This window comes from Enhydra lutris, unplaced genomic scaffold (assembly GCF_002288905.1).
Source record: "Enhydra lutris kenyoni isolate GAN:26980312 unplaced genomic scaffold, ASM228890v2 scaffoldscaffold112, whole genome shotgun sequence".
NCBI classification, from domain to species: Eukaryota; Metazoa; Chordata; class Mammalia; order Carnivora; family Mustelidae; genus Enhydra; species Enhydra lutris.
In genome coordinates, this window is record NW_019154196.1 from 1,433,624 (window position 1) to 1,455,101 (window position 21,478).

Here is a 21,478-nt window from a genome sequence, read left to right on the forward strand (position 1 = left end):
AGACACAGTGAGAGAGAGAACACAAGGAGGGGCAGAGGGAGAGGAAGAAGCCGGCTTCCTGCTGGGCAAGGAGCCTAAAGAGGGATTCGATCCCAGGAGCCTGGGATCATAACCCAAGCCAAAGGCAGACACTTAACAACTGAGCCACCCAGGTGCCCCAAATTGATCAATCTTTACAAAAACAAAAACAAAACACTTCTGGGAATGATCCACTGTGTGTCCCTGGCACCAAAATTCTAACTGGTTGTTCTTCTTCCCTTTTCCTGAGACACTGTACTGGAAGCCTTATACCTCTTGTTAACTTTGCTAGTGACAGCACTTTTGGGAACACAAAAATGTCTGGAATCACTTGGATGAAGTAGCTGGTCCCTCCAGCCTTAGAGCAACCACACCTTGAGCCCACTACTCATCCTGCCAGAGACTTCCCTTTCCTTAACCTTCTTCACTCTGATGTTCAGATCTACAATTACACTCGGTTGCTTAAGACCCTTGCAGAACATCTCAAGACCAGCATCCCTCTCACATTTAAAAATGAACATTGATGAGATTTACAGTGATTAGTGGTTTTTGCTTTAGTTCGGTTCATATTTTGGATCAAGTATTTGGAGAGTTAGTTCAGATCATAATTCAGCCAAGAGGTGCTACATCCAGCCCACAAAGAAGGGAACCCACACCCTCCTTCTGTCTTCATAGTCAAAGCACTGAGTAGATGGAAGGTATTGGAATCTGGTGGAAATAGCCCTGTGACTTCTCCCTTCCCTGGTGCAGAGTTGCTAGGAATAGTTCACACCCCCAACCCAGGGTCATTGCCTTGCATCCAGGTGGTTACTAACTGCTGAGCTCAATGGAATGTGAGCGGAAGAGTTTCCTAACAATTACTGGAGGGGACAATGGAGATGCAGGTAGATGTCTGGTGCTGGTAGAACAAACTACAAGGGATCCTAGAGGAGCTCAGGGGGTGGGAGGAACACTTGTATCTTTACTGGAGGAGTGCACATGTTTAACAAAATTAAGTCTGCATGCATGTATTTTGTTATATGTAAGTCATACCTGAATAAAAAGCTGATTCTAAATAAAATAAAATAACCTGGGCAAAAAATGCTTTACAAACTGTAAAGTGCTTTGGAAAGACAAGGCAGTGATTTGTGATTAGTCTAGCTGTGAGTGTAGAATTCTGTGGAACTTCTCAGACATAGGGGCTTATCGTAGAGCCTAGACCAGGACTATGGAAGAATTGGCAGGGAAGGGCTTTATCTCAGTGGAGAGCCCAAGACCTGGCCCAGAGGACAAGAGTCTGGAATTAAGCATGGACAACTAGGGAAAGTAACATAGACATTGAGCACAAGTGGTGCTTAGCCCTCTTCCCTACCATGGGGGAGGAGTCAGGAGCCATTAGTGCAAATTGAAGTGCATTTCTAGGGTTAGAATTACTTTGATTATAGCAGGATAACAGAGCATCTGCCTGGGCAGGTCCCCACTACTTCTCTGTTTAAATTTCCTCCTTGTCCTATCATTCTTCTGTCTTTCCACCTATATCTGGCAGTCTAGGAGAGGCTCCCAGAATGGAAACTTAACCCCACTCCTACTCATATGCTCATGCTATGGCTCTGCTCACCTCTCTGTCTAAAGCCAGAGTCCTTGCAACATGCAGAGACCTCCTGGGATGTGGCTCTTCTCCAGCCTCCATCCCAATTCTCAGCATCCTGGTTTCCATTCCTGAGTGATTCTGCAGTTCACCAAAATTACCACTGCTTCTTCACATCAATGCTGAGCATGGGGGAATCCAGGGGTTTCTAGGAACAGAAAGCTATGGTGGTGGTCTTGCCTGCCTGGAGTAGACAGCCATGTAGGGGTTGCAAATGACCCTTGCTATGGTCTATAGGGCCACTTCTGGGGCCCTTCTATGCTATGGTCTATAGGGCCACTTCTGGTCTATAGGGTAACAGCAGCAATGAAGTGTGTAGGGAGGGTGAAATGAGAGAGGGAATCCTTGGACATGGAAGCAGTGAGATCAGCATGGTTTGAGGGATACGGGCCAGGTATATTCCTTCCACGTCACCATTTCTGATGGTTCTCCCCTCCCTAAAGCATGTGCAGGAGCCAGTTTCAAACTGGAGTAATTTACTAATTGTTAGTTTTTGCTCATTACCAAGAAGAACTATGTTGGCCACTCTCACAAACACATGTGACAGGCGTTAACTATCCGTTCAGTGCAGGTAGGAAGCTGAGGCACAGAAAGGTGATATCTGTTGCCCAATTTTCCAGGGCTGAAATTTGAAGCCATATTCCTTGGCTCTAGAGGACATGCCCTTGACCATTGAGTCATATTGTCTCTGAGGCAAAGTGTTGGAAGTGCCTGTGGATGAACTACTTCCTCCCAGGTCATGTAATTCAGTTCTAGCCAATGATATGAGCATAAGTGATGGATGCTTCTGCCAGGGCTTGTCCCAGAGCATGCTGTGTAGACCTCTAGGCTCCCTCTGTCTCTCCACCTGTCAGCCACAGAACACTTCACTGAGAGCCCAAGAGTTCCATGGCATGGGGGAACCATGGGATAAAAGGAGCCTGGTTTCTTTTTCACTCTCAGAGGATAGCTTCCCAGGACAGTTGCCCAGTCAGGAACATCTGTAGAGGTTTAAGTAACTAAGAAATGAACTATCATTGAATTAAATCCTTTTGCTTATATTAAAAATTTTTTTGACTAAGACTTATTTGTTATAGCAGCAAAACATAGCCTATTATTAACGACAAAGGGGAAAAAATAATTTTATACTGGAGAAACCTGGAATATGCCACTTCAACAAGCAAGCAAGATTAAATAACAGCAGCGATATAACACATCAACATCATATACTTCCTGGTACGACCCACTGAAAAAGACATGCTATTTCTTTTTTTATTATTATTAACATATAATGTATTATTTGCCCCAGGGGTACAGCTCTGTGATTCATCAGTCTTACACAATTCACAGCACTCACCATAACATATACCCTCCCCAATGTCCATCACCCAGCCACCCTGTCCTCCCACCCCTCTCCCTTCCAGCAACCCTTGGTTTGAAGACACACCATTTCTTAGGATTCTTGTTGAACATGCATAACGTCAATCTTGTGATGACAAAACTTCAGGTAAACTCAAATTGAAGGACATTCTGGGAAATAACTGACCAGTAAAGGAAAAACTCCAGAACTGTCACAGATTGTAGAAGCTTGAGGAAATATAGCAATTAAATGCAAAAAGTTGGATCCTAGACCAGAAAAAGGACATTAGTGAAAGTTGGTGAAGATCTATTAGTTAATAATACTGTGTTAATGCTAATTTCTTGGTTTCAGTAACTGTAGCATATTATGTAACATGCAAACTTGAAAGGAAGGTGGATGAGGGGTGTAAGGGCCTATTTAGCCAGAGCGATTCCATCCAGTTAAACAGTGATTTTGTTGTTTATGCAGTAAAACTTAAACTGACCCCCTCCCCCCCAGGGAACTTACTTAAAAACAAGTCCAGGAAACCAGTCCCAGGTAACAAAGCCCAAATACAAGACAGGTCAGGCCAGGTGGAGACACCCAATCAGTGGGGTGTGCATACTGTCTCCCTAGCTACCAAGGAATGTGGGTCCCGCCTTTTGGGCACCAATTCTGACCAAGGTGATAGGCTAGTTCAAATATCTACTAGGGTAAATTGAAATTCAATTGGCCACCCGTGTGTGACCTAGCATGACTGTGCAGTTTTCTCTGTGTGTTGCAATCTCATTGGCCACCTCTGTGTGGCCAGGCTCAACTACATGGCCTTTGCTCTATAAAAATTAGGCTGTGAGGCTGGGAGGGGTCGCCTCTTTGTAAGAGATGGCCCCAACTGGTCAGTTTGATTCTCAATGCTTGGCGCGAAATAAAGCTCTGCTTGACTTTCACTTTGTATCAGTCTCGCTCCTTTGATTACGGACCTAACAAGGGGGTTTCTAGAATTCTCTGTGATATTTTTGCAACTTTTTGGTAAGTCTAAAATTATCTTGAAATAAAAAGCTAAAATAAATACATAAATAAGAATAAAATGAGACAAAATCAGAGGCAGAGACAAACCATAAGAGATTCTTAACTATAGGAAACAAACTGAGGTTGCTGGAGGGAAGGTGGTGGGGGAATGGGGTACTGGGTGATGGACGTTAAGGAGGGAACGTGATGTAATGAGCACTGGGTGTTATATGCAACCGATTAATCACTAAATTCTATCTCTGAAACTAATAATACACTGCATGTTAATTAATTGATTTAAAAAAAGAATGAATGTGATGATGCGCTACCACCAGTTTGCCTTTCTGGTGGCTTTGCTCTTGATGTATTGTTAGTAGGTCTAACCAACAAAGACATACACTGGTTTACACCTTTAAAATTGTTTTATTACAGAAAACGCCATTCTCCCAAGTCCAGCTCAAGATCCAGCTTATTTGCCAAACCTGGACTTCTGTGCATATTGTATTGAACAGCTTTCTTGCTCCCTGGGTATCGGACATGGAGTCAAAAACTCTGCCTTTGATTATAAGTTCTCTGAGAAAAGGGACTGGGGCTCTGTAGCTATGTTCCATTCTGTACAAGGCTATGAGATATCTGGTCAGCCTGAGCACCAACAACATTATGTCTCTGCCTGGGAGGTTAGGCAGGGGAGTCTGCCAGGCTTCTGCAACCCCTCTGCACCCCTCTTTGGGTCCTGTGGACTATGTCACTATGGGCCTGGGACCAGAGCCTGGACAATCACTGAAGGGACAGATATCTGTGCTAGGGACAACACAAGACATTACAGGCATGGCTGGGCATGCCCTCAGTGTGTGGGTGGGGATGGTGGCAGATACGTCCCCAGAAGTCAGGGCTGCAGGCAGAAAGTGCCAACAAAGTGAAAGCTGTGTTTCTCAAACTCAAGCTGGACGGGGATTAGGGATGTTCTAGGAGCCCACACACTAAGGTGCACAGATTTCAATGCAAGGAACTAGGAATTGATGCAAAGGAACCTATGAGGACAGCCAGTGAACAGTGCTTTAATAATGCAGAAAAATGCAGCTGTTACAGGGCTTTGCCTGGAGGGCTGTGGCTGCTATTTACTGAGCAGTTAAATAGGGGAAAGGTGAAGCAGCTGAGGGCAGGATGGACCTCAGATCAGCAGCCCCAGCAGGAGGAGGCTGGCAAGGGCCACAGGGGTGAAGGAGACTTTGGAGCCAGTGTCCGGGGTGGTGGGCTCATTGGAGGTGGGTGCTGAGGAGGCATTGGAGCTGCTGGCAAGAGGGGTGGTCAGGGTTGGGTTGGGAATAGCAGTTAAGGAGGAGTTAGCACTGTCTACACACTCGAACTTTCGGAAGATGACTCCTCCAACTGTCCGGTTCTCAGCAGACAGGAACTGACAGGTGGAGTTGCTGATGTTGGAACAGCCCCTCAGCACGAGCTTCTTAGTCTCTGTGAATGCAATGGAGACAATAAGGACTTCACGGCCCTCTCACCCTTCCTCTGCAGGTCTCTCAGCAACCTGTTTTAGGTCTGGTCCTAAAACAGGAGCTTGGAGGAAGGAGCCCAGGATCAAGAACACCAAATGGTAATGGCAGAGGAACCATGAAGGTCAGAGCCCAGACACCCTCCCACACCTAAACCTGAAAGAAACTGAGGCTCCAGAACATTGATGGAAGCCCGACCTCACAGATGAAGGCCAGAAATAGCACAGATGAAGGCCAGACATGGCACTCATGTCTTCAATGTTTTCCTGAGGAGCTGGCAGGTGATAAAATACAGGGATGGGCTCAGACACCCTAGGGCCCTGTGCTCTCAATCCAGGAAAGACTCCTCCCAGGCTCCCCTCCTCCAGGCTCTACTCTCCATCCCCACTCTTCTCTGGACCTGAGCTTTCTCTGAGAAGGAAAAAATAGCTGGAGGTGATCTTAATTCTAAATCTGAATTATATTGTGTTTAACTCTTTTTTAAGGTGCAAGTCCTAGGAAAAAGCCAAGGGAATGTGCAAACAAAAATGTGACTGCACTACCTTTATTGAGCTCCTACTATATGTCAGTATTGCTCTGTTGGCTACAACTTCAACAGGGCTGGAGGACATGCAGTTCACAAGGAAGGAAGGAACTGGAGGACAGGACTAGCTACTTATCAGAAGGGCTACAAACTTGCTCTGAAAAGGAAAGAGAAATCTCCAAATCCATTTGAAGAAAACAATTAAGTCCTTTTTTGTAGCAAATAGCAGTGCTGGAGATTGAATTACAGCAAGCTAGCTAGAAAAATGTGCAGTTTGGCACATATCTATAGTATTGGGGGGAAAGTGACCTTGGGCAAAAATAAACGAAGAAAAAAGCCCTATGTGTATGATGACTTTGATCTGTCTGGCTTTCAGATTAAGTCAAATGTTACAGATTTTTTAAAAATTCCATCCTTGGCATCAAAAGACACCTGGAAACAAAGTGAGCAGAAAGAGAGTCTTTCTGATGTTATTGTTATCCTTACACATAGTTTAAGAATTAAACATCAGAGCTGTGTAGACATCCTACGGATTTAAAAAAAATATTAAATCTTTAAATACATATTATTAAGTGCAATAAGTCAATGTGAAAAGGTACATACTGTATGATTACAAATATATGATATTCTGATAACAGCAAAATTATGGGGAGATTACAAAGATCAGAGGTTACCAAGGGTTAGAGATTAATAGAGCACAGAGGATTTTTAGGACAGTGAAGTTACTCGGTGTGATACTATAATGCCAGATTATACTCACAAGTGTCAAAACCCATAGAATATGCAACATAAACAGTAACCCTAGTGTAAACCGTGGACCCTGTAATGATGCATCAGCATAGGTTCATGGATTCATGGAGGTACCATTTTGGTGGAGAATGTTGACAGTGGGGGAGGTATGTATGTGTTGGGACAGGGGTATCTGGGAAACCTCTCTACCTTCCTCTCAGTTTTGCTGTGAATTTAAAACTGTTCTAAAAATATAAACCTTAAAAAAAAAGTAAAAGGAGGTTCAGGATACTTGAGATGTTTGGCCTCACTGAGAAACCTGCAATTACAGTTCAGCATGGATTTCCAGTACTACAATTGCCATTAATAAAAGTTGAAATCAAATTGTACCTGGGTGTTAGTGCCCTTAAGCTGTTACTATTCTGAGCCATATTGTGACAGAGACTGGCTAGCTGTGCATTTTAGCTTCATGTCTCTTCCTTTCCTGCTGGACCACCACTAAACACCATTAGACTGCATTTCCACCCTCCAGTGACGTTTTGGTCCCAGCCAACGGAATGTGAGAGAGAGTGATGTACGTGCTTCCAGGCTTTGCCTATGAAAACCTTCCTGCCTTCCTCCACTCCCTGTCTTTCATCACCTGCTGGTGAGAGGCACAGAATACAGTAGGGAGTTGCCCAGTCATGGGTGGGTGGGAGCCAGAGCCTCCAGATGGAAAGAACACAGGCCCGGGGACCCTGCAAGAAACTGCCATATGAGCAAGAAATAAACATCTGTTACATAGAGCCAGATGATTTAGAGGTTGCTGTTTAACAGTAATTAACTTACCCCAACTAATAACTATATTATTCTTTAAGTATTCAGGCAGATGTTATATCATAACATCTGTATTTTATACTGGTTAATTTGTATTCCATAATGGTTATTATCAAATTATTTCTGTAGAAAAGAACAACTGGTTGGCTATTAAAGCCCATTCTGACTCTTTTTCAGTGAGGTGACCCAAGTTGTCATAAGCCAGCACCTCTCAGTAACCATTAGAGAAAATAAATGTAGGGATAAAAGGAAATAAAAGCCCAACCCACATGCACACAGAGAACAATGCAACCTAGTAAAGAAGTAAATGCCAGGAATGACATGATGCACTTAAATGAGCCTGACTTGTTTATAAGCCACAGGAGAACAGGGTTCAAGAGTCGCCTAGCCCAGGAAGAATGGTTCTGGATTAAGGAGGTAGAGAGAGCAACCAGCCTGAGGCTACATTGACAGCCTCGCTATCTCAAAGGCATTCTGACTTGATCCTTTTCTCCTACTAAACTCCACCAGCCTTCTTTTGTTAACCCTGAACTTTTACCCAAGGTGTAATATGTTTCCAACTCAAGTTCCGTAACAGGGAATTGAAACCCCAGGACGTACCATTCTTAAATTCTGCAACTAGATTGACACATCGTTCTTCTTTATAACATTTCCTGAATTGCTCATTACAGGAACTTTCATTAGATCCATAACATGCAGGACACTCTATGTTGCTGGACATATCTTCCATGGAGGAGCTGGTAGGATAAGAACCATTAATTTAGAAGAGTTGAACATAGAACATGGTACTGCCTTGTACCAAAGGGGACAAGCAAGCAAAGATCCTGGCCAGAGAGATCTTGAGAATGGGACAATTGCACGAAGACAACAGTCATCCTAACCTCATATCCCATCAAAACAGTTACAGCACACAATCTCTCAGACCTCCCCTTACAAACGATTCAGTCTTTAAGAACTGTGGTCAAGGGATGTGTTGGGCTGAGAAGGGAAAGGTAAGATTTTGATCTAAAACCAACAAATGTCAACATTAGCCAGCTATTCTGCACATTAGCCAATAGGTGTGTAGTTATTACTAAATCTTTCTCTGAATAAATGAACATATGCCATTATTTATTACTTAATACAAAATTATACTGAGACCCAGTTCTGCTATCAATGAACTGTACTCTAGAACTATGACATATTAACTTTGCCTTTTTGGCTCATGTTTTCATCTCCAAAAAGAGAGCTTTGGTATAGCCCAGTGGTTCTCAAACTGTGGTCCAGGATCTCCTGGGTATCCCCAAGAAAATTTCTGGGGCGTCCACAAGGTCAAAGTTATTTTCATGATAATACTAAGATGTTCTTTGCCTCTTTTACTCTTTCTTTCATGAATGTACTGAGTTTTTTGGAGGCTACATGGCATAAAAGATTGCAACAGACCAAATGCACAAGCAAATCTGAGAACCCAGTTGTCTTCTATTAAGCCAGAAATTAAAGAGCTTTGAGAAAATATGTAACAAATGCCACTCTTCTTACTAATTTTTTTGTTTTGGAAGATAGTTATTTCTATATAAAAATGTTATGAATGTTAACATGTAATGGGTTTATTATTTCTTGGTGAACTAAATAAAGATTTTTAAATTTTTTTGGAAATTCTATGAATTTTTGAAATTTCTAATACTGCAAATATTGACAGTACGATTCACATAAATCAAATTTCTCTGGAGTCCTCAATAATTTTGAAGATTTAGCATCTTAAAATAGGGCCTGGGGCCACAAAGTTTGAGAAATACTAATAAGCATCTAATTCCATACAACTTGGAGTGCTTTGATTTCTGTCTATACTGAGAAAAGAGGAAAGCATGACAGCAGTAATGATTTTCCCGTTTGTTTTCCAAGCAATTGTTTTAAGTCAGCTGTTGATGTTACCCAGGTATACAATGAAGTGCTTGGACTTGAGAAGTCCACCAGAAGGTGAAGACCAGAGGTGGCAAAGGAAGGGAGAGAGCTGGGAGGCTAGAAGAAGGGTGGTACATTGCCAACACCCACCCGGAGCGTCACTGGTCTTGTTGCACTCCTTTCCTTGGCAGCACTGGCTTACAAAGTGGAAGTGTACATTATCAGACACTTGGACAGTGAAGGCTTCAACCATGTCTCTGCCTTCCCTGCAGTTCTCTGCAGAGCAGGCTTTGTCCTGGTATATATTGGCTGCTCCTACACAAAGAGAAACACAGACCGTCAGTCCTGGGTAGGTGGCTTCAGAAAGGGCAGAGACCCTGAATAGCGACTGCTTCAAACAACAGCAGAAAACATACCCTCAGTTCAATGTGATTTCAGAGACACTGGAGAGAGTTTCCTGGCAAACAGAAAAATCCTTCCCCATGAGGTAGTTCCTTCCTTTAGCAGGAGATGAGCAGAGGTACAGGCTAAACTTCAGGTCAAGGACTGATGGGGAGCTTGGAAATGGTGGTTCAGGCCAACATTCCAAGGCCCCCTGATCAGTCTTAGTATCTCTATAAACAGCCAAGCAGACATGATGGTCCTACAAGCAATATGATGTTAAACTTGCATACAGTCAAGCTTCTAGACCAGAGCTATTGAATGGTAGCCAGTAAATAAATAATAAAATTTATCCACAATAAAATTTAATAAGAAATCTAAGTGCTCTGGGAGAGAAGTAACAATCATGTCAGCAAATCACACTGGGTAAAAGCCTGTTGGGTCTGGAGCAGGAAGGAGCACTGAGGGGAGGAAGGAGGGTGCAGAAAAATGGAAGAATGCAAGTACCCAGAGCAAATCGCCTGCTTTACAACTTGACTAAGAGCTGCCCCTGCTTCTCACACCCACCAGTATAGGTCTAGAATGAGGTTTCAGTCAAGGGCAGCAATTCCACAGGGCTTGTCTGCTTGGCCCTCCATTCTCATCTCACTCCTGTGTGCTGCTTCTTCTGGAAGGCATCTTTGCATAGCCTGGCCCTTCTTCAGCCTTCCTTTCCTCCCTGACCACCCTCTCTAGCTCCTGCCCCCATGCAAATCCCAGAAACAGGGGTTATGGCATCCCAGGCTCACCTAAAGAAGAGTTGGTCATGAAATTGGTACAGCTGGCATTGTCATCTGGGGGACACTCAGTGATGATGCTGTTGTTACAAGGGTTTGTCAATGAATTACACTGCACACAATGTAGGGATTCTGGGGAGACAAGATGGACAGCATCGCCAACACTCAGGGGGACACTTATAGACTGTACCCTGGACAAAGCGCCACATCCAGCTCAGGGCAAAAGAAGAGTCAGGACAGCATCCCTTCCCTCTGGGATCCCCCAAACTTGAGGCTGTGTGATGGAGCCACCCATATTCATTTCTCCCCACCATTTCCCAATAGGAAGACCCATAGCACAGAGCAGCTTCTCTGAGGGCAGTGTGCTCAGAGGGGTCTCATGTTCTCCACTGACCACACCCTGACATAGAGGCCATGGGACAGGACCCCAGAACACCAAGGGAGAAGACTCTGATGAGGTACAAAAAGGGGTCTTCATTCCCAAAGGGTGTCAGTGGGTTCCCTTACCTACAGCTGCCACCATGAATCCTGTGATGATGGCAGCAACAAGAATGCCCTTCATGGTGCAGGACCCGGTGTCTCTCGAGGATGAGGACTGTGGTGCAGAACCTTATGCCTGAAGAGACACAAAGAAGGCAGTCAGGGTGCCTGCAAGGCTGCTGGGACACAACAGCCCCTAAGGTTGCAATCAGACTTCCACACATCACACACACAGCCCATCCTTGTGACGGAAGGAATTGGCACTCTCAGCTGGGAGCACAGAGCTGTGACACAGTTTCCATGCTGCCATTATACCTGCACCAGGGTCTGGGTTGTCCCCAGTCCTGGATGCCTACAGAAGCATCTACACAGAGACACAAAACACAGCTGGGCATTGCCCACAGCCACTTCAGATACAGCATAGGCAGGCAGATGATTGCCAGCCCCACGGGGGATGGGGTCCAAGAAGAAAGCTGGGCTCTCCTCTCCCAGAGCATAATGGAGTTCTCTAGCTAATATCTGTTCACAGTCACCTAATTCACTTAGGGCCTCTGTCGCTGTCATCACCACCCCAACAGGCAGACACCTACTGAGCACTTACTTGACTCTGAACAGTTCATGTTCATTACTTCATGAAATGCCTCCACTGCAGCAAGCAGGGACTACTGTTAGCATCACCCTCCTTCCAGAGGAGAAATCAAGTCCCGGAGAGACCACATAAACCAGTCAAAGTCAAAATCACGTTCCTGGAAAGTGTTAGAGCCAGGGTTGGCCCAGGCCCTAATCACCACACATACTGCCTCCAACAGATGGGACTCCCAGAGCCCCACATGTGACCTGCAGGAAGGAACCAGAAGCCCCAGCACACCTCCGACTGGTATGTCACCAGTCATCAGAAAGCTAAGTTACCTGTATTCATTAGGATCCTGAATGAGAGCTCCCAGAATTTCAACTTGCCCGTGTATAAGAGCAGCGCGGAGGGGAAGCTCTAACTCTGCGCTGAGTCCTTCCTGACTGTTAGCTCATTTAGCCTATAAATGGCAGCCACAAAGTGCATGTGCTACTTAAATTTAGACTCATTGAGGGGCGCCTGGGTGGCTCAGTGGGTTAAAACCTCTGCCTTCGGCTCAGATTATGATCCCAGGGTCCTGGGATGGAGCCCCACATCGTGCTCTCTGCTCCGCGGAGAGCCTGCTTCCTCCTCTCTCTCTCTGCCTGCCTCTCTGCCTGCTTATGATCTCTGTCAAATAAATTTTTTTTAAAAATCTTAAAAATAAAAAAAAAATTTAGACTCATTGAAGGAATGAAAAAATAAAAAAAAAATTCTGTTTCTCAGTCACCTGGCTAGCGACTACCTATTTGCCAACACAACTCTGGAACATTCCTATTACTGCAGAAAGTCCCAGTGCACAGCGTGGCTTATAGCCCCACTTGGCAGGGGAGACACCTGCCCATGGAGAGAGAAGAAAAGCTGCCCCAAGTCTCCCAGCCTCGTAAGCCAAAACTGGGACTTCATTCTGCATCTTTCCAGCTCCAAAGCTGAGTGACACCATGACAGCTCTACTTACCAAGGGAGACTGGACCTTTACCTAGAAGCTGCACCCAGCCTCCCACCTCTCAGCTCACCACACCACAAACATACCACACACACACCACATATACCACAGCAACTATGACCCCTTTGTTGACTTATTAGGGATTGGCGGAAAGGAAGAGAAACAAGTTCAGTCAAGGGTGGCAGAGGGGCCCATCTAAGGGCCACATCATACAGAAATCCAAGGAGAAAAATTAAGAATGTCTGGTTTGGAACTTTTGGTAGATATTCCATGTGTTGCATTCTGCATGCCCCCCTGCCTGCTCACCCCTCCATGCCTGGAACCCCTGTGGGGAGAGAGGCTCAGAGGTCGAACTTCCTGGGAAGGGCCTCTCAAGCCTGTGAGTATGGAGAAGGAAAGGGGATGGAAAGAGATGAGGGTAAAGAGGTCACAGCAGCCATGTCAGATGCATAAATTACTTCTCCTTATGGTATAAGCCTGATTATTAGCCTCATTTTCAGGAGGAAAAAAGGAGGTCCACAGACGTCGGGATCCAGCCCAGAAACACACAGCAGAGAGTCAGAGCCTAGAAGTGGCAAAATCCTGGGCCCTGCTCACCACTTCTGAGGAGAGAAATCAGCGAGGTGGCAGTTGGGGCAGGAGACCTCAAACAGAAATGGAGAACAAGTAGCATCTGAAAAACCCCTTTGCAAAGTCCTTCCCACTCATCTACATTGGATATTTTCTGAAAGAGTCTTTCCACATCTGCTCTCATTTTATACACAGGCAAGTTCCACGCAGCTGTGAAGAGGAGGACACAGCACAAAGGAGAGCAAACCCCAGCCCACACACCTCTCCTGTTGAGACTTCCTTCTCCTGAGCACTGCAAAAGGAGCAAGAGCCATGAGAGTGTCTTGGACCCCAGCCATCCCTCAATGCCCCTCTCTTGGTTTCAGCTTCTCCCAAGATGCCCACCCCCCACCACACATTGGCTTCAGCCCCTCACCTTCAGAGTCTGGCCTGGAGACTGCCCTGCAGAAGGTGGATCCTGGCACAGGATTACAGCAGGTGTGTGAAGGGCCTTATATAGCAGGTGACTGAACAATCAGGAAGTACGGCTGCCTGCAGGGAGAGGCTACTGGGCCAGACTGGCCTCTGCCAAGCCATAGGGCCACAGGCAGCTTAAGTCTTTGGCAGCTGTGCTGTTGGTCAACCCTCTCAGACCTCCAGAAACTGGGTGCGACTTTGGTTAAGGCCTGACTTCGGCGTAACATGCAAGAGAGGAAGGTGTGTCCCTGACATTGTCTCCTGTTGGTCCACTGAATGCATTCCGATATCTGCTAATAAATCACAAGCGTCACTTTACTCCAGCCTGATAAGGCAGTCATCTTCATTGGGCCATTTACAAATGAAGAAACCAAGGCACACAAGAGAAACGTAGGAGACTTGCCCAAGGTCACACAGCTCAGGCAGAGTCAGAAGTCAGAATCAGGCCACATGGGGACCATGCAGCTCAGGAAAGGGGGTCAGGCCCTCTGGGGCCACTGTTTTAACCTCTCTAAATCCAACAAAGATGAGGGTAAACCCACAATACAGTCTTGCAGGGTAAGGGGGCCATGAAGCCTAGTCTATACACCAAAGTCAGGGGCCCACAAACATCGCTGCTGTCACCGCCAACACTCTAGGCACTTCAGACAGCCTAGCTGTCTGGGAAGCCACTGCTGGTGAGAGCCTAGGTCAGCCCCTCCCAGCACCTTCACACCAAACCATGCATGTTCTTGAGCACTGAGTGTGGACTGGATTTCTCGGCGCTTCTCATCTTTCTGCAGTCCTTGCCACCTCAGACACACACATTCCTACACACTGATGCACACACTAGCGTGCATGCACACTCAAATCACACACATCATAAACCACATACATGCGCGTGCGTGCGCACACTCACACACACACACACACAAGATTGGTGAGGGAGGACCAAGGGTACAGGGGTTGGGGGCACATCACACCATCACCCCTTGCCTGCAGTTAGACTTGGAGTTCCCTGCTCTTGAAAATACCCCTTATCCGTTTGCTGCCCCTCTGTATTTGGTGGCTCAGCTCTCCCTCCCTTTTCCAGACCCATTCATCCATCCAACAAACATTTGCTGGTTTTTCGGGGGGGGGGGGGGTTTGGGTTTTTTGTTTGTTTGTTTGTTTTTGTGATGGTGGTAGCGATGGGTTATTTTTTGGTTTTTGTTTGTTTGTTTGGGTTTTTTTGCACCATGCATTGGGTCTGCTCTAGGCATTTGGGAAGTATCTGAGCAAAAAGAGACTGCTCTCCTGGACTGTAGTCTAGAGTAGGAGACAGACAATATAAATAGTGATAAATAAGCAAATGACAGGGTACATTAGAATTTGGTGATTATTCTAGCAAAAAGACAGTGAAAAGCAAAGGTGAGGGATCAACCGTGCTGGGGGAAACAGGATTCAGTTTTAAATAGTTGGGTCTGCAGCATTGGTGTCATGAAGAAAGCAAAATTTAGGTCATTTTTTATAAGCAGAGCTTCTGGCCATCTCTCATTTTCTCCACTTCTCCCTTTCTGCCCTCAGGCTGGTGACAACAGCCTTTACCTAAACAAAGGCAATTCCCTCTCTAACTGAATTTTATTACTCTTCACTCCAGCCACCTGGGAGAGCCCAGTGGGAGAGGTGGTAGCAGGAGCCACCACATCCAGCAGGATGTGGGTGAGAAAAAGGTCCTGTGCACTGGGCTTTCCCCAGCCAAAGATGAAGGACTTGAAAAACACAATAATAGCCCCAAGGGCCACTCTGGTAATACACTGAGAATCGAGAGGAGAATCAGGCTAAGCGACAGTAATCCTTTGCAGAAGGCACCAGATACCTGGGCAAAAGGGCCAAAGACTTGCTGAATCTAGTTTTTGCCCCTCATAAATAAGTGATTTATTAACCTGGCCCACTGGGCCTGAGCTCCCCGTCTGTAAAATGGAACCATCAGACCCTGAAGAAATGGTTGCTGGTTATGCATTTCCTCCTGGAACCCTCACCCCATCCCACTGTGTTTTCTCTGATGTCATGTAACAACAATGGCATGAGAAGCAGGGGTTGATCTTGTGTGATGTGGTTGTAGATCCTGAACTGGGCTGTGCGCAGCCACTCACAGCGGTCCCAGATTTGCCCATCCCGAGGTCTAGATAAATGTACAGATGGGTATCATAAACCCCCTTGACAGATGAGGAGGCTGAGCCCCAGAGAGGCCTCTCTTCCAGGCCTTAAGACACCTGGGCCAACATTCTTTCTACTGCAACACAACTCATGTGGGGCCAGTCTCTCCTCACAGGGTTGGGAATGTTGACCTGCTTTCCTTCTCTTTGTTCCTTTCTGTAGTAAGCATGGGACTCTCAGAGCCAGAAGGCTGGGATCACTCATAAGGCATTATAAAAAAAAATAGTGCCCCCAAAGTAAACCCTCCTGACTAGCAAAGAAGTCCAGGGACCCAAGAGAGGCAAGTCTCAACACACTGTCTAAATTTTTCTCTTAAATTAAGGATACTTGGCACGTTTCAGGCACTGTGCCGGTATTATCCCCTTATAAGACAACAAGGCTGGCTGTCCCCATGACCATTCAGTAGGAAGAAGCTGAAACTCACCCAGACAGTGGACAGTCTTTCTGAGGTGTGAATCTGAAACCCATGTGGGAAATGGGCTTCTCCTGAGTTTCCCTAAACCATCAGCAAAGCTTGGAGGTGAGTTCTCAGAGGGGTCCACTCCATTTTGGAATAAGTACACGGAGGTGAGCACAGTTGGGCAGCGAGAGCAGAAACCCCAATAGGGGTCCAAGCTAAAAACTCAGCTAAGTATTCCAGTTGAGATCTTCCCCCATGTTTCACCTGCTCTCTGTCTGTATTTACTTCAGGGAGCTTTCATTGACTGGCTTCTCCCTCCAACTTGGAAAGTGAAAGCAAACTAAAAAACTGTTTCCCGTATTCCTGACCTGCACACAGCACTCAGTGAGTATGGCAGTGCTCTGAAAGACAATCCTGCCAACAGTCCTTGCCCTGTGCCAGATAATGACCCTCTGAGTCTTGGGTTCCCCATCTGCCAAATGGAAAAATACAATGCCACCTACTTCTTAAGAGTCGTTCTGATGGTTAGAAGAGATCACTCAGGCAGACATTTAGTATGTACCTATCATGTTGTAAGGGCTCCAAAAATGATGGCTCCCACTGCTGCCACTCTGAGCCTACACCAGTGACACCACACCTAGGGGAATACCAAAGTCATATAGGGCCGGGGCTAAGATGAAGCTTGACCTCAGAGTGCACCTCTGCTACCTACTGAGGGATTAAGCTTAAACAATTAGTTACTTGTTCTCTGAGTCTTGACTTCCTCACCTGAAATCATAAAGATTGAGATACTCTTTGTACAATGCATATACTATTATAAATTTAGCCTAAGGAAATTAGGCCATTATGGTCAATTAATTCAGTCACTGACAGTTTCCCTGGGCTTCCTTTGAGGTAGGCAACATGTCTAGCACTAAATCAATAATCACATCAGGCAGTTTTCAATATGATCATTTCCCTAAAACGCCATGCTCTAAATACAAGGCATATTTGAAGAATTATTGTAGCCAATATTATAAAACCAGTTTGTTTGTATGATTTACTTTGTGGACATCCACTGGACTGCTGAGGAAAAACAAAAACTAACAGACAGGCCTGGCTTGACACCTGGCTACACCAGTTATTGGCTCTATAACCTCGTTAATGAGATTCTCACCATCTCCAACAAAACAAAAGAAAAGCAATGCTATTTCACACAGATGTTGACTCATACAGTGGCAGACACACAAAAAGCACTCAATGAAAATGACTGCTCCTTTCCCCCCATCCTTTCTCTGACAATAAAGACCTAAATGTCCTCATTTATTCCACAAATATGTGTTACTGACTTTATGTTAAGCACTGGGTAGTGGGGTTGCAAAGTTAATGAGATAGAGGAGTTCCTTGCCTTCCCTAAGATTTTTAAGCTGATAACAACTACAACCAAACAAGGAAACTTTTTAAAAATACAAGTAAACAGACAAATAAAGATAATTGCAAATCGAAGAGTTGTGATGGAAACAAAATGGTGGCTGAGGTAGGAAAGAATAAGGTTGAGGGAGCGAGACCTCTCTGAGAGGTGGGAAGGGACCAGACAAAGGAAAGGAGATCAGATGGTTCCCTGGAGAGGGCAAAAATCATGAGCAAAAAAGGCTCATTGGTGAAGAAGAATATAGTTTGCTTAAGGGACTGAGCAAAAGAACACCAGTTTATGGAAGAATCAAAAGACCAGTATTCACACCCTCCTCAGCTCATTTCAACATTTTATGTTGGTTCTTCTCACAATGGCATAGAGGAGGTGCAAAGAGCACTGGGATTATTGGCAGAAGAGAGGTGTTTTAGTTTTGCAATTTACTAGTTACATGCTAACTTTTCTCCACGAGTCACAATTTCCTTACCTGTAAGATGGTAAAATAAGTAATATATACCTAGATGAAAGTAGTTGATGACTTCCTTCCTCTTGTCTACAAAACAGAATAAGAAATAATTAATTTTCCACTGATTACATCATTTCCAATGAGTGTGGTAAGCGAGCCAGACTAACCAGTATCCCTTACACATCAAGCCAAGGTTATTATGGCCATGTGCAGTGGAGCAGAGTCAAAGTCATATTGACAGGAAGACACACTTTCTTAATATAAATGAATTACATTGTCTTGGGAAGAATATTAACACTGACTTTTACCTTCTGAGTAGTGAGTGAAGTAACCTCCCACTACTGAGTCTGAACTGGATCTGTTTACCTATCTCCCTGCTCATCCTTCTATCCATCAGAACCAGAAACCCTGGACAGAAGTCAACCTCCATTAGCAGGTGGCCAGAGCCCAAAGTGATGGTACTGGGGAGACCCCAGAAAGAAACAAATGATGAGGCTCTGTGTCCTTTGGGATGCAGTGGAGTTGAGTTTCCCTGGGGAATGGGAAGATGGTAGAGTAGACACAAGAGTGGAGGCTTCATAAAAAGAGACAGAACAATGGAAATTAGGGAAATGGGGATGCAGGAGGAAAAAAGGATCATTCAGGACCCTCCTTCCATCCTGCTTCCTCTGTGAGACCCAGAAAAAAACTCGGGCTCTTTCTGGATGTAGCTGCCTGCTGCATCCCACCAACCTGTGACAGAATATGCCTCCACCAGCAGGCAAGACTGGCTTACTTCAGTAAGGTGTAACAAATAGCTTCCAGTCACTTTGATGGTGATGACAAACAGTAGTGCTGGTTTTGTTTTATTTATATTTTCTTTTACTATATTTTTCAAAATAAAATTGGAAACCCTGTGGAAGTTCCAGATATATGCTTGCGAACCCCTAGGGCATAGACCTCATTCTTTTATTTGGTTTGCTTTGAAGACAGCAGATAGAATGGAGAAGAGTTAAGAAAGATTGTCATACCTAAAGGAAGAATCAAACAAGAGAAGGCAGCTGAAAACAGACAACTCATGAGACTATTTCCGGCAGGTTGCTTCCAAAGCTGTGTCTATTGGCTCATGGGAATAAGGACAGGCTTCCCATGTCTTTGTGACTCATTCAAATGGAATTTTCATTTAGGAATATAATGTCATTTCAGACATATTAAATTAGTTATTAAAGGGTGAAACAGGGGAGCGTCTATATTGATGTTGGTGACAACAGGAGTATACAGAATATAGACTTGGTTTCTATTTCTGGTTTTCATGAGCTGTGTGACTTTGACCCATGTCCTTCCCCCTTTTCTACCCCAGGAAAGGCATTATAAGACAGAATTCAGTCTAGTATCAGATGTATTATTCCAACAGAGCTAACTGCTCTGGAGCTTTAGTCCCCAAGTTCAAGTCTCTTTTCTGAGTCCAAATATGGTCATTAAGATTAGGCAGAGGGTAGGAGCTAATATGGCAGGCTGGTGGGGGGACCCTATGCTTGCCTTGTCCCTCAAACACAGCTAGAAAAATATCAAAACACTTTGAACACCCAAGAAATCAATCTGAGGACTGAGAAACAAAACTACAAACTAGAGGGAGCAAAGAGGCCATATCATGGAAGGAGGAGGTGTGGAGACATGATTTGAGGGAGAAAAGAATCATGGGTGCTGAGGGAGGGGAGGCAGTCTTGGTCCCAGAGAAGAGGGAGGGAGAGAGAGAGAGTAAGAGAGCAGTAGAGCAAGCGGTGCACAGGGAATAACACAAGAAAAACACTTTTCCAAACCCATTCACTAGAAAATGAGAGAGACTAATTACCATGATATTTCTACAACCACCAGAGATGAAAGACTGATTTTTCAGAAGTCTGCACCATGGCCAGTGTGGAGCCCAATGGGTGCAGTGGTGCTGCTGTGAAGAACAAAGACCCAAGAGCAGATGCAGCAATCTGAGGATGCCTGAGACATTGGCATCTGGGCTTTTTTGTCCCTTGAGAGGTGGTGCCCCCCTCCCAGATGCATACAGTGCTGCAAAGCTTCAGCTCTAGTGGAAATAGGATTGTGTCTGTTTTAATGAGCATACCGAAGCATAGCTAGTTAAAACTTGCCACACACTGGCCAAGGTCCAAGCACTCCCCATTGCAGGTGAGGAGAAACTCTGCAGAGGACTGACCTGAGGGAAACAGCAGCCAAAACACAACAGCAGAGTGCACACGGTGTACACCAGAAATACTTCATGAAATGATGTTCATCTTCTTCTTTCTTCTTCTTCTTCTTCTAGAGGTTCTATTTTTTTAAAAGACTTTATTTATTTACTTATTTGAGAGAGAGAGAGAGTGCACAAAGTAGGGGGAGAGACGTAGAGGAGAGGGAGGAGAAGCAGACTCCCTGCTAAGAAGGGAGCCCAAGATAATATATGGGGCTCATTTCCAAGACCCTGAGATCATGACCTGAGCTAAAGGCAGATGCTTAACTGACTGAATCACCAGGCACCTCAAGTTTCTATTTAAATACCAGTTTGTTAACATAGAGGGTAATATTCGTTTCCGGAATAGAATTTACTGATTCATCACTTACATATAACACCCAGAGCTCATCACAACCAGTGGTCTCCTTAATACCCATCACCATTTATGCTATCCAAAGCCTACCTCCCTCAGTTTGTTCTCTATCATTAAGTTTCTTACAGTTTGTTTCCCTCTCTATTTTTTTTGCTTTCCCTCATGTTCATCTGTTTTGTTTCTTAAATTCCATATATGAGTGACATCATATGATTCTTCTTTCTCTGACAGACCTATTTCACTTAGCATAATACACTCTAGCTCCATCCCTGTTGTTACAAATGGCAAGATTTTTTTTAAGATTTTTATTTATTTATTTGTCAGTCAGAGATCACAAGGAGGCAGAGAGGCAGGCAGAGGGGGGGGCGGGGAAGCAGGCTCCCTGCTGAGCAGAGAGCCCGATGCGGGGCTCGATCCCAGGACCCTGAGACCATGACCTGAGCCGAAGGCAGAGGCTTAACCCACTGAGCCATTCAGGACCCCTCAAATGGCAAGATTTTATTCTCTTTGATGGCTGAGTAATAGTCTACTGTATTTATATACCACATCTCTTTTTTTTTTTTAGTTATGTAGCCCTTTATTAGGGACTAAAATAGAAGGTATCTGTTGTACGACATGGGTATAATCGACTATAACTGGAGATTTATTGTATTCTAATACAGATCATTTATAAATGCAATTTCTTTATTAAAAAGCTTCCACCCTTTTTGTTTGTGTGCAACTTGCAAAACTATTCTGAAAGTGGAATATATGTGCACAAGTCTGCAAAGAGTGCAGATTTAGGATATAGCAACTGCTTTACCAGTTACTTTCAAAAAACTGTCTGC

The 21,478-nt window shown here is 44.8% G+C and overlaps 1 protein-coding gene across 1 annotated transcript; it reads right to left on the reverse strand.

Moving 5' to 3' along the window:
• Positions 1-5,142: 5,142 nt before the first annotated feature.
• Positions 5,143-11,144, reverse strand: LOC111139672 (LY6/PLAUR domain containing 8). The gene is made up of 5 exons (XM_022492012.1): positions 11,090-11,144; positions 10,595-10,714; positions 9,572-9,740; positions 8,145-8,281; positions 5,143-5,441 (listed from the first exon to the last, which is right to left on the reverse strand). The coding sequence occupies exons 1-5, from the start codon at positions 11,142-11,144 to the stop codon at positions 5,143-5,145; spliced, it is 780 nt and encodes a 259-aa protein (XP_022347720.1).
• Positions 11,145-21,478: the final 10,334 nt, after the last annotated feature.